Below are 12,378 nucleotides of genomic sequence, written 5' to 3' on the forward strand. Positions count from 1 at the left end.
AAAAGGGAAGATGTAAGAGAAAGGGAGGATAGCTACCTGCAAAGTAAAGAAAGTGGACTGAAGCGGGGCAGTTCCTTCTCTTGAAAACCTCAGAGGGACCCAGATGGCGGCCTGATGACAGCCTGCTAGCCTCCAGGCCGATTTCCTTTTCTGCTGTTGATGTGCCTTGCACAGGTAGTAAGCTGTGATTGCAGCCATAGCGATAAACACAAGTGACCCCTGTGTCCCAGGCTCCTGCCCCGTACTGTGGGGGCGGTAGCATCTACCCTCCTGGGTATGTTCTAGGACTCTGATGAGAAGGCGTATATATGAGGCACTTAGCATGGCTTTTGGCATACAGCAAGCACTCAGTAATAGCAGTGGCTATTAGTCCTGTTCTGTGACCTCTTGGCTCTGTCAGCCGAGCTTGCAGAAGGCAGGCGGCCGGGACAGGGCCAGAAAGCCCCAACTGAGACCTTTCCCAGGGAACTGGGTCACCTTAGGCACCCCTTCAGAAGCCTCTAAATGTAGAGAGGGCCAAGAATGTCCCATTAGCAGAGCGCCTAATGGTTTTTAGCTGGAGAGCGAGTGGTCTTGGGCCTAATTGACAGGACTACTAAACCGAGGTTCTTTATTTTTATATGCTGGCTATGCTCTGAGTATGTTGAGCTGCTTTGGGGATCAATATGTGCAGCCATCATGGGCCTTTATGGGCATTTTGCGAAGGAGGTGATGTGGTTGCCAAAGAGGGACACTCCCGGATGACCCTGAGCAGACTCATTATCCCCCTTGAGCCTCAGTTTGCACATCTGCCAAGGGAAGAAGGTAGAGCAGCTGTGTGAAGACCTCAGAGCTACGTGAATTCTATGTGCATTTATGTGTCTTGGGGAAGAATCTTCACTGTGCTGCTTTCCCGTTGGCAGTCCTGGGGACCGAACCTGTAGAGTTTTGCACATGCTAAACATAGGTGCTTGCCCACTGTGCCACACCCTCCAGACCTTTTATCAGGTTCTCCACAGAGTCTCTGCCTCCCAGGGCATCCATCACCTGGACCACCACCCTTCAGGACTGCTGACTCCTGGCTGAGCTGGGGTTCTGAGACTCCTTCGATTCTGTGCTGTTTATAAAAAGCGGATGCTATGGAGGTAGCCTCCCTGAGTTCCTGGGGTAGTAGAAACACTGACTACTGAAGGCTCTGCCAGTCAGCAGGCCCCTGCTGTCTCAGCTTCAGGGCCTCCTTCCTGTTCTCCAGGCCCTAGGTGAGGCTCTCCAGCTTGCCACCTCCTGTCTCCTGTATGCTTCCAACAGCCTAATTCGGTTGCTGTACTGATCCTACCCCCATCACACTCAGAGTAAAACCCAAATCTCCTGCAATCCCACCTGATCCGGCTTCCACCTGCCTCTTCATCCACTACCATCGCTGCCACCTCCCAGCTCCAGACAATGAGCTGCAGCCTGCTGACCTCAGCACCTCTGTGGCTCCACGTCAGCATGTGCTAGGCTCGCCCTCGCTGAGGTCTTTGCCCTGACTAATGCCTTCCTGCCTCCTCCATCACCTGGCTTCTGTCTCCTCCCTTAGGAAGCCTTACCTGCCCCCACCTCACCCCTTCAACACTCAGCTCCCAGGCTCCAAATGACCCAGCAAATCCAGACCTAATATTCATCCCAGAGAAATAAAGACGTATGTCCACTAAAAGACTTACACACAATTATTCCAGACTTACAGTGGCCCATAGAAGCGAAGCAACTGATTATCTGCATTGCCCCAGACCGACTGGGCACAAAGGGAACAGAAGTGCCAAGAGGTAGCTGGGAGAACCTACCCTTAGTGGCTGCAGCGACCAAGCATAGGTATTCAGAGCTGGCGTGGCTGGCTTACTGCAGGAATTCAGAGTTGAGGCAACATGTCTCCTGTCACCTTCAGGCTCCCCAGCAAGTCCCAGAAGCTTCTAACTGGCCTCATCACAATTCATGCAGTGGTCCTTATTCTTGAAGTTTGTATTTGAGTTCCCAAGTAGGTACCTGAAGCCGCAGATCACACCAGACCCTGAATACTGTAGGGTTTTTTTTTCTATGCATACACACAAAATCTGAAGCCCTTTCCACCTTTACTACGCCCTACTCTGTGCTGCGACCTTAACTGTAAACGTTTGAGGTGTGATAACAAAACCAGCTTGAATTTTTTATCCCACTCTTTGTTGTTGGTTTTTTTGTTTTGTTTTGTTTTTGTTTTGTTTTTCAAGACAGGGTTTCTCTGTAGCTTTGGAGCCTGTGCTGGAACTCAGTCTATAGGCCAGGATGGCCTTAAACTCACAGAGATCCGCCTGCCTCTGCCTCCTCCTGGGTGCTGGAACTAAAGGCGTGCGCCACCACTGCCTGGGTCACAAATTCTTAGACCTCTTCTTAGATCTTAACCCACCTTGTTACAAGACTCTTCTCTCTTCTGCTTAGAATGCTTGCCTGTCTTTGCTCCTATGAGGAGTCGGTCATGGCTCCACATTAGCATGTCCTGACTGCAACATTGTTGCCCTTGAACTTGGGGGGCATTTGCTCTGAGGTAGGAGGTAACTGAACACAGCACCGCCTTGCCACAGCAGTCTGTCTGGGAATGAGGGTGACTCTGGAGACCCTAATGGGTGGGCGGTACACCCTCTGTGGATACACTGGACACACGGATGACTTAGAGACTGGGCCTGACTACTTAAGACTGCATCATGCTAATCAGAATGATGCATAATTAAAAACTTATGAATTGCTTACTTCTGGAATTTTCTGTACAGATAAATAGCGATGACTGTCATCATACTTTCTGTGTGATTCCCCCCTCAGCCTCCAGGGGTCCACCTCTGAGAGGACAGTGGTCCCTTTTGTCTGTTCCCATCCTTGGCTGTTGCTTATTCTCTAGTATTAGGTCGAGTAACTTGCAGCTCAATACTTAGGGCTACTGGGTATCCGTGTAGTGAGGAAGAGTGGGGACGGTGGGGACTTGTCCCCGGAGCACATTTGCTGGCACAGTGCTACTTGGCCTGAGACTCAGCTGGGAATGGCCATGTGCAGGGTCCTGGTTCCCATGCTGCTCATATAGGCAGGATTCTTGCGAAATGCCAATTAAGATATTTGACCCAAATTTGGGTAAAAGCCCTTTTCCTGTTTCAAGTTGAGCTAATTATATACATTTATTCATAATTTATGAGGCCTAGTAAGTGGGAACAATTGGGAAAAGGCCAGGGGAAAGCCTATTTCTCTTGTTTGCCTGCCTGTCTTTCTTTCTTTCTTTCTTTCTTTCTTTCCTTCCTTCCTTCCTTCCTTCCTTCCTTCCTTCCTTCCTTCCTTCCTTCCTTCTCTCTCTCTCTCTCTCTCTCTCTCTCTCTCTCTCTCTCTCCTGCTGCTGCTTTTATTATGACCATTGTCTTTCTCTGAGGTCACTACCCTGCCCTTAGCTGACATTTATTGAGTACTTACTGGGCTGAACTGTAACACCACTTCAATTGCCTGTAAGCCTGGTACTGTATCCATTTTATAGTGAGACAGTTGGGTTTCAGAGGGTCATGCGAATGGCCTTCCCTATCAGGCTTATGGCTGATGAGTAGAAATTTAGACTCTGGATAGCCAGGCCTCAGCTGCTTTCCTCAGATCTGTGGTGTTCCATTGCAGTCCCATCCCGGCTGCCTCGAGGGTTTCTGAACATCAGGGCAGTCCCATAATTGGTGATGGGTGACTTTGGGTACTAGTGAGAAAATCCAACAGCTTGTGACCCAGCAGAGGTGGGCTGGCCCGAGGGTCCGCATTGAAAATAAAATCCTCCAGATTGGGCTAGAGAGATGGCTCAGCAGTTAAGAGCACTGTCTGCTCTTCTAGAGGACCTGGGTTTAATTCCCAGCACCCACATGGCAGCTCATATTGTCTGTAACTCCTGTTCTGGGGGATCTGACACCCTCAAAAAGACATACCTGTAAGCAAAAACACTGATGTACTTAAAATAAATAATTTTTTTAAAAAAGAAAAGGAAAAAATTCCCAGGAAATGAGGATGAGCTGGCTGTTGGTCAGGGTGGTGCTGCTGCCAGAGTCCCCTGAAACTTCCTCCCACCCTCGCCTGGCTGCAGATGAGTGAGGGGCTCTGCAGGCCTCTTCCCGTGAGCTTACATGGATGCTATCCTATAGGGAAAGCCTGCAGCATGGTTGCCATGTCCTCCCCTACGCATTGGGAGTGCCTGCTGCATGAGTCTCTTCTGCAGCTTAGGTTTTTCTCTGGCACATCTCCAAGACGATCCCTAGATAGGCCTCATTCTTTTCGATAGGACTGTGGTATTCTGTAATAGAGGCGTGTTATGGTTTTATTTCCAACTTATCTTCTAGGTGGTCTTCCACACTTCAGACATTATAAATAATCCCCCAACACGCCTGTGGACTTAGGTGTCTCACGAAAGCTTGGGAATCACTCAGTGTCAGACATTGTTAGCTCCTTGTTCTGTTCTGTGATTATTAAAAAAGGACATTAGCCATGAGGCATTGCGTTCCAGGTGAGGGGCACTTATATAAAATGGTAACTGTTTACTGGCGCTAATAAAGTTTTTCAGCGAAGCAGTCCTCGTAAGAGGAAAGACATGCTGTGCGGGCAGGACCTTGAGGGATGTGTAGGAGTACAGAGGGAAAGGAAGGAGGGTAGCGGGGCTTTGTGCTGCAGAGCCCACCTTATCTTCTAGTAGGCTCAATAAGGAATGAGGCAGATCTTTACACTTATTGGTTATTTGGCAAATTTGGGTCTTGGTAGAGGGTCCGGATCAACAACCCTATGAATGAGCAGGTTCCTGGCTGGGTGTGGCCACAGTCAGCTCTGACCACCTCTTTCCCTCCTGTCTCCTCAGGGTGGGGAATCTGGGGAGGAACAGCTGTGTGCTGACCTGCCGGAGCTCGACCTCTCCCAGCTGGACACCAGTGACTTTGACTCAGCCGCGTGCTTCGGGGAGCTGCAGTGGTGCCCGGAGACCTCAGAGACAGAGCCCAGCCAGTACAGCCCTGATGACGCCGAGCTCTTCCAGGTGGGACCCCCCCCCCCGCCCCGATTCCCACGCTGTGCCCTAAACAACAGCCTCAGAAATATAAAGCCGACCTGCTTCCCGAGCCAGGACTTTATGATTAGACCTCTGGGATGGGGCTTGTGGTACTGAGTGTCTCTGCAGTACTGTTTCTGCCTCACTTTGTTCTCCCAGCAGCTCTTACCAGAAAGAGCCCCCAGAGGTTCAACCAAACCAGCCATCTGCAGAGCACTCTCAGTCCCGGTGGCTTGGGCACCCAGTCCCAGGCACATGATGGCTAGTGTTCCTTTTAAGAAGGCTTCTTCAAGAGACTAATAGCATGAGATGTCTGGGCTGTTCTGCAAAACAAAGCAAGTTCTACAGACATTTGCTTGTGTGTGTTGGTTGAGGCAGGGGATGCATTGCATGGATACAGATGAAGTAAGACTCACCGTGTTGAAGCTGAGGCAGGTGCCTAGGCTCAGTGTGCCTCTGTGGTGGTTAGGCAGCACTGTACCGCACGCATGTGGGCTTGTAAGCCATTGTGCATCTCAGACAGTCCTGCAGAGGGAGCTTGTCTGTCCTTCCAGAGCGGCCTGTCGAGCCCCCTGTGTGTCAGGAGCTAGGTCATCAGTAAGTAGACTCAAAGTCTGGAGGAGGAGACATCCCTAGATTAGCAAACATATAAGTCAACAGTAGGGACTGCCAGGGCACAGGGCAGAGGATGGCTGGAGGCTGGTGTCAGGAAAAGGCCTCTTGTATTTAGCAGGGGAGGGGGGAATGGAAGGGCAGAAGCAGTGATCCTGGAACAGCCCCTGGGAGTTTGCAGTGCTGGGAAGGAAGTATAGGTAGTCGGGACCTCACCATGGAGTCCTGTGCATAGTACGTGTTTTCCTTGAGAGGGTTCTAACATATAAATTGTATATTGTTAATCACTCATTTTATAGGCTAGGAAAATAAAGCTCAGAGAGCTGGAGTGATGGGTTCAAGGTCACACAGCAAGGAAGGATCAGGGCAAAGGTTCTAATTTGAGCCCACAACCTGTACTGCTGTATGGAATCCCTTTACCAATCTTGTGAGAGCTGGCCCTGGCCCTGTCTGGTTCCATCTGGGATCTTTCTGTCTCTGTCTCTGTCTCTGTCTCTCTCTCTCTCTCTCTCTCTGTGTGTGTGTGTGTGTGTGTGTGTGTGTGTGTGTGTGTGCATATGGAGGTCAGAGGACCACCTCTGTGATTCCTCAGGCATCATATATCTTGCTTTTTGTGTTTGTTTTAGAGACAGGGCCTCACCATGTATTGCCTAGAAATCACCTGTTTCCACTTGCCAATCCTGGAATAACAAGTACATGCAGCCACTCTTCCTTCCTTCCTTCCTTCCTTCCTTCCTTCCTTCCTTCCTTCCTTCCTTCCTTCCCTCCCTCCCTCCCTCCCTCCTCTCCTCCCCCTCCCTCCCTCCCTCCCTCTTTCTCTCCTTCCTTCCTTCCTTTGTTTTAAACATGAGCCTTAAACTCAGTCCTCTTGCTCACAAGGCAAATGCTTTACTGTCTCACCAGCCTTCTCCATTAAACAAACAAACTCTAAACTTAAACACGGTGCCAAAACAACCTTGCTCCCCTCTCTCTTAGGGAACAGATGTTTTTCAAAAAGCCTTTCAGATTGCAGAGAGCTCATGTAAGAGTGGGGTCAGCATGCTGCTGGAGACCAAACAGGGGAGACTACACAGGCCCCACACCTACTGCTCCTAGCCAGAGCCTCGGCAGTCCTCGGGAGATGTCATGTCACGGGTGCGACGAGCTCAGAGCTGAATGAGCCTGCGGAGGCTCCCAGCTCAGTGAGCAGTCAGTCCTCACAGTGGGCTGAGCACTTACACCAGGACCTCTCCCCTTCACGCCCACTTCCCCTGGCCATTGCACACAGCTGCACCTGCTGCACGGGTGATGATGTGACTAGAGTCTGTCACCATCACTGTCTGTGTGGCATCCCTCCACCCCTTCGTGAACTCTGGGGCTGTGTTCTCAGTTTGCATATTGTACCCCAGGACTTTACTCTGGCTGTGTCTAGTATTGTGCCCAGCCTTAATAAATAGTCATCACATAAATAAAGCCATGGGTCACCCCTCCTGATCACTTCTCCTCCTGGACACTCATCTCTGTCTGTGCTCTCCCTGAAGACAATGGTTTGCTCATTTCTGAAATCTTGGCACATGGTAAGGTTCCAGTTAGTGGGTGTTATGACCTCTTCCAAAACCATGAACTGAGACCCAGGGTCCATTGGTTCTGATCCTCCTTCTGCCATTAACTTAGACAGTTTCATCCTGCGAGGGGGGCACAATGGAGTCAGTGCCCTGTTCTGACAATCTAATGGCACCATTGCTACAGCAACAAACTAAGAGAAAGGAGAGCAAGCTATTGTACTGAGGGTTGACAAGATTTGGGGACATGGGCATTGCTTTCCATTTTCTGTATGTCCCAAAGCCTTGGGGCCCGGGTATGACAGGCACTTAGTGAACGTTCTTAGCATAAGCAGATGATTGGTTATTTCATCCTATGCGGCCTTGGCAAGCTTCCTTTTACAGGGACTGTATCACTATTTCTTGGTGTGGTAAGGATAGAGGACGTCACTAGTCCTTAAAGATGCTGGGAATTTGTGGACCCTCTTAGAAGGGCATGCTGGGCCGTGGGTGACTGCCTCAGTGTCTACAAACTCACGAAGGCTTCCTTGGACAGGCAGGGATCTCTGTGTGTTCTTTTGGCTCTCTGTGCTGCTCTGTCTCATTCCTTCAAGCCACTCCCATCCCCAAATGGAGCATTTCACTAAGGTTTCTGCAAGGCTCCTTTTCCTCCAGCCTGAGATGAGCCAGGGAAGGCGGGGGGCGGGGCAAGTCTATTAATATCCCTTTCTCAGCTGATTAACTCTCCATTAATTTTCACTCCGCTTCTAAGCCGAGCAGGGGGAGCAAGCTAATGGGCCCAGGCAGGATGAGGTGGCCAGCTCCAGTGATATCGAAAGGCGCCTATAGGGCAGCCAGGAGGCCTGGAAGGAGCCACAGCAGTGTGGGGAAGGTGGCCCTTCTCCTAACCCCACCCAGCCATCCCAGAGCTAGGCAGCTCAGGGAGAGGGGTCAAGGAACGTGTCTTTTGTTAGTCTCTGTTGCTTACATCCAGCCTCGTCATGGTCTCTGCCATTGTGTGCTCCTCTCCACCCCATGCCTGTGCTCAGTAAGTTAGGGTTCTCGCATCCGTGGCCCTGCCCTGGCTTGCAATGTGACTTTGGCAGGCCTTTGTTCTGGGGCTTCAGCCCACCTGTGGAAAGAATGGCAGGCAGGCTTCCCAAGGAGCCCTAGCTCTAACCGGTTGAGGTTGTTGCCTAGAGCCCGCCTGTGTCACCGGGGCTCTGGCATGAAGTCACCCATGCAGCAGATGAGCTAGAACACGCATACCGCTTGTCTGACGCCCCGGCCACTGGAAAGCCCTTACATTCTGTTATGTGCGATAATTTATGGCACCCTGGGAATTCTCATTCCTCCCAGTACCGATGACGTCATCCCGAGTGACTAGAACCCAAGAAACTGAAGTCAGCCTGTCTCCCTGTTGCTCCCCATCGGTTTCCTTCACTCAGCAATTTTGCTGCTTCTCAGACCCCAGACTTGGAACTAGGAGAAGCCCTGGGGTTATGTCTCCCCTTGTGCAGATTCAGGGCCACCCTGGTGGCAGAGTTCCGTGTGGTCATCCCCTAAATATCACTGGGTCCAAGTCCCAGGTTCTTAATTCCCCATCGAGTTAGCAAGTGTTCTGAAAATAGAGCATTGTGAAGTCTTGCCTGAGGATTGGGGGAGTCTTTCGGGTGGGGGTCAGTCACTTGAATCCCCATAGCTTCAGAGTCCACAGAGCCCTGGTTCAGATCCACTAACAACTTCTTTTGACTTTATTTTTTATTCTTAGCTCTGTTCTAAAAATTACAAACACATTTATTCTCCTCTCCCCAAGTCCCCGTTTGAGTTACTCAGCTGCTGCCCTGACTGTAAGGTTATAGCCTAAACAGATTCAATGCAGCTGAAAGGCCATCACGAGACGTGTATTTCAGATGAACTTCCTGAAGAAAAGATAAACAGCTAGGCCTGGGATGGGAAAGCGTGCCTCAGAAGGGAGCATGTGACAGCATGTGCTCCTGCCAGCACAGACCCAGGGAATCAGGGTTTCTGACTGCTTGGCCAAATCTAGAAGCAGTGTGGTCTGTGGCCCCAGCCTCAAGCTTGGGACCCAAGCGAGGCAACTCAGGGGTTGGAGAGGGCAGGGAAGGCGGGGTTCTGGTCCATCTGTGCACCAGTTTTCTCTGCAAAATGGAGATTAGAATCATGCTCCCCTCAGAAGGGTGCTGTGTGAGCTCCTAGATGCTACCGACAGAGCTTTCCAGTTCCTCTCAAGCCTAGGCCGTTACCCTAGGTCTCCCCTTAGCCTGAGCCTTGCTTTCTCAGCCTTTTGCTTTAAGTGTCGGCTGTTCAGAGAAAGTTCCTGGCCACTCTAGGCAGCCTGCAGTCTTCTTGGATTTGTTGTTGTTGTTGTTGCTTGTTTTGTTTGCTTGTTAGTTTGTTTAGCTATCCCAGCATCCCCTGGCTTCCTCCAGCCCCTCTCCAGCTCTGAAAGGTACTCCCTTGTTCTCCTGTCCAGCTCCACTCATCAGCAAAAGCCAGACTCTAGGAGGGCAGGGGTGTGGTGTTCTGGGTGTGCTGGATGCAGTGCAGCGTGTGATGGAAAGGGAAGGAAGGGTGTGAGGTGAGGGCTGACTCCCGTCACTGTCACTGGAATGGTGGCTGCTGTGGAATATTTGAAGATGTGTTACGTTCATTTATGCTGTGGAATGTTTGTTTAATGATTCAAGGATGGGTTGCATTCTTTTTGTCTGGTTTTGTTTTTTCAAGACAGGGTTTCTCTGTGTCACAGCCCTAGCTGTCCTGGAACTCGCTCTGTAGACCAGGCTGGCCTCAAATTCACAGAGATCACCTGCCTCTGCCTCCCAGAGTGCTGCGATTAAAGGCGTGCGCCATCACTGCCCAGATGTGTTGCATTCTTTAATGCTGCATTTGTTTATCTCTATGAAGATGTGTTGCTTTGCCTGTCTAAAACACCTGATTGGTCTAATAAAGACCTGAGTGGCCAATGGCTAGGCAGGAAAGATAAATAGGTGGGACTACCAGGCAGAGAGAATAAATAGAGGAACAAGAGGGAGGAGCTAGAAAAGGAGAAGGAGAGGAGCCAACCATTCAGCCATACTGTCTGCTACAGAGTAAGAAAGAAAAGGGGGAATAGAGAATAGAGAAAAATATAAGCCTGGAGGCAAAAGGTAGATAGAATAATTTAAGTTTTAAAAAAAGCTGGCTAGAAAAAAGCCAAGCTTAGGCTGTGCAGTGGTGGTGCGCGCCTTTAATCCTCGGGAGGCAGAGGCAGACAGAGCTCTGTGAGTTTGAGGCCAGCCTGGTCTACAAGAGAGAGTTCCAGGACAGGAACCAAAGCTACACAGAGAAAACCTATCTCTAAAAACAAAAACAAAATAAGCCAAGCTAAGGCCAGGCATTCATAAGAAAACAAACAGTAGGTGGTGGTGTAGTTAGCAGGTATAGCATAGCAAGGTAAGTGCTTGCTTTGTGTCAGGTACTGCATCTAAGCACCTTACCTGTGACCACCCCCCACCAGCTTTCCCTCTCCCCCCACTCCTCTTGGAGTGAGTCCTGTCTGGTATCTATGTGGCAGGTGAGGGCTAACTTACCCAAGAACCCACAGTTGGTAAGTGTGGTCTCTGTGAGTCGGCAGCTTCAGAGCCCAGCACCCGGGCCTCTCCCTGAGCAAGCCAAGAGAACAAGCCCCAGGACCTTCCAGTGCTGTAGTTGTGATATCCACAGTTGGGCTCTGCCCAGTCCAGGCCTCCAGGGTCAAGGGGCTGAGACCCTGCTGCCAATGATGGAGAGGACCCGAGTCTCTGACAGAAGAGGCAGGTATTTTCAGGTAGGCTGCCTTCTGCCCAGGTCACAGCTCAAGGAACAGCAGAGCCAGGACTGAGACTCCAGGCAAGGCCCTTCCCATAGCCTGCTTATCAAAGTCTGCGGTTCTCAGAGCTGACAACCTCTTTACTGAGTTTGTGATGTTCCAGGAATATGGAACAGATTTGTCAGGTTAAGGGATGGGGTGGGGTGGCAAGTAGGCAGTGGTGGTTTATCGGGATACACAGAACAGCTGAGTCTCCCACAGCGGCTAACCCCCCCCCCCCCGCCCCGTTGTCTCTTCCATCCAGATTGATAGTGAGAATGAAGCTCTCTTGGCTGCGCTCACCAAGACCCTGGATGACATCCCCGAAGATGATGTGGGGCTGGCTGCCTTCCCGGGGCTGGATGAAGGAGACACACCATCCTGTGACCCAGCTTCACCTGCCCCCTTATCTGCGCCCCCCAGCCCCGCCCTGGAGAGGCTTCTGTCCCCAGTGTCTGAAGTGGATGAGCTTTCTATGGTGAGGACTGTGGCCTCGGGCTGCTGTCAGGTTGTCGCACGGTGAGGGTTGCACTGTCAGTTCCAGCTCAGTCAGGGTCCCTGAGCGCCAGCACATGGCTTCTGCGGAGAGCCTGGAGTGCGAGGTCTCGCCTGGCCTTCACCCTTCCTGCCTGGACAGTGGCGTTAGGCTTGGTTCTGTTTCTGTTTTAAACCTTAAAATTATACACAAACATTTTCACGGCGATAGCACACAGAGGAGAAAAACCCAAGCAGGAAACAGAAACGTGGACAGTTAAAAGCAAAACCTTCCTAGCCCTCTCACAATTGCCTTCCCCAGAGGTAACCATGGTTACTGATCTGTTACATGACTTTCCTCTTCACCTTTTTTTTTTTCTGAACTACAAAACCAGCAGAGCCTACGTTATAAACTGCTCTGCACCTTTCTCCCTCGGAGCAGTGTGTTCTGGAAAGCCTTCAGATGAGGGTGTGGGCCTTTGCCTCCTCCTGGGTGGCTGTGTGGTACTTCCAGGTAAGGATGTGCCATCATGTAACCAACTGTCCCCCTGCTGACTGATGGACATCCGTTGTCAACCACTCCATTGCCACTCACAGTACTGAAGTCATTGGTTGCCCCGTGTGAGTCCGTAAATTCTAGAAATGCAAATTCTGGCTCATTATGCTTTGAAGAGGTCGTGCCGGTTTTCACACCAACAAGTGTAAATTAAATGTATGTGGAGATGTGGCAGTAGAGACCAGCGCTGACTGGTCTTGCAAGGGTCTGGACCTCCCAACTTATTGAGGACACTTGCCTTGGACTCTGGCTCAGGCTACCAAAGCTTTGTATGAATGCGGGGCTTCCTTCCACTTTCTGTAACTGCCACTTCTAGTGTTGCTGAGACTCAGTT

The 12,378-nt window shown here is 50.7% G+C and overlaps 1 protein-coding gene across 4 annotated transcripts in view; it reads left to right on the forward strand.

The window, feature by feature from the left end:
- Ppargc1b (PPARG coactivator 1 beta) overlaps positions 1-12,378 on the forward strand; it is a 107,584-nt gene that overhangs the window by 73,171 nt on the left and 22,035 nt on the right. For all 4 annotated transcript variants that reach the window (XM_075968533.1, XM_075968531.1, XM_075968530.1 and 1 more), the window contains exons 2-3: positions 4,847-5,020; positions 11,280-11,492. In XM_075968533.1, coding sequence (XP_075824648.1) covers positions 4,847-5,020; positions 11,280-11,492 — 387 coding nt within the window. The remainder of the gene's footprint in view (positions 1-4,846; positions 5,021-11,279; positions 11,493-12,378) is intronic.

Source organism: Microtus pennsylvanicus, chromosome 4 (genome assembly GCF_037038515.1).
Source record: "Microtus pennsylvanicus isolate mMicPen1 chromosome 4, mMicPen1.hap1, whole genome shotgun sequence".
In the NCBI taxonomy this organism is placed as follows: domain Eukaryota; kingdom Metazoa; phylum Chordata; class Mammalia; order Rodentia; family Cricetidae; genus Microtus; species Microtus pennsylvanicus.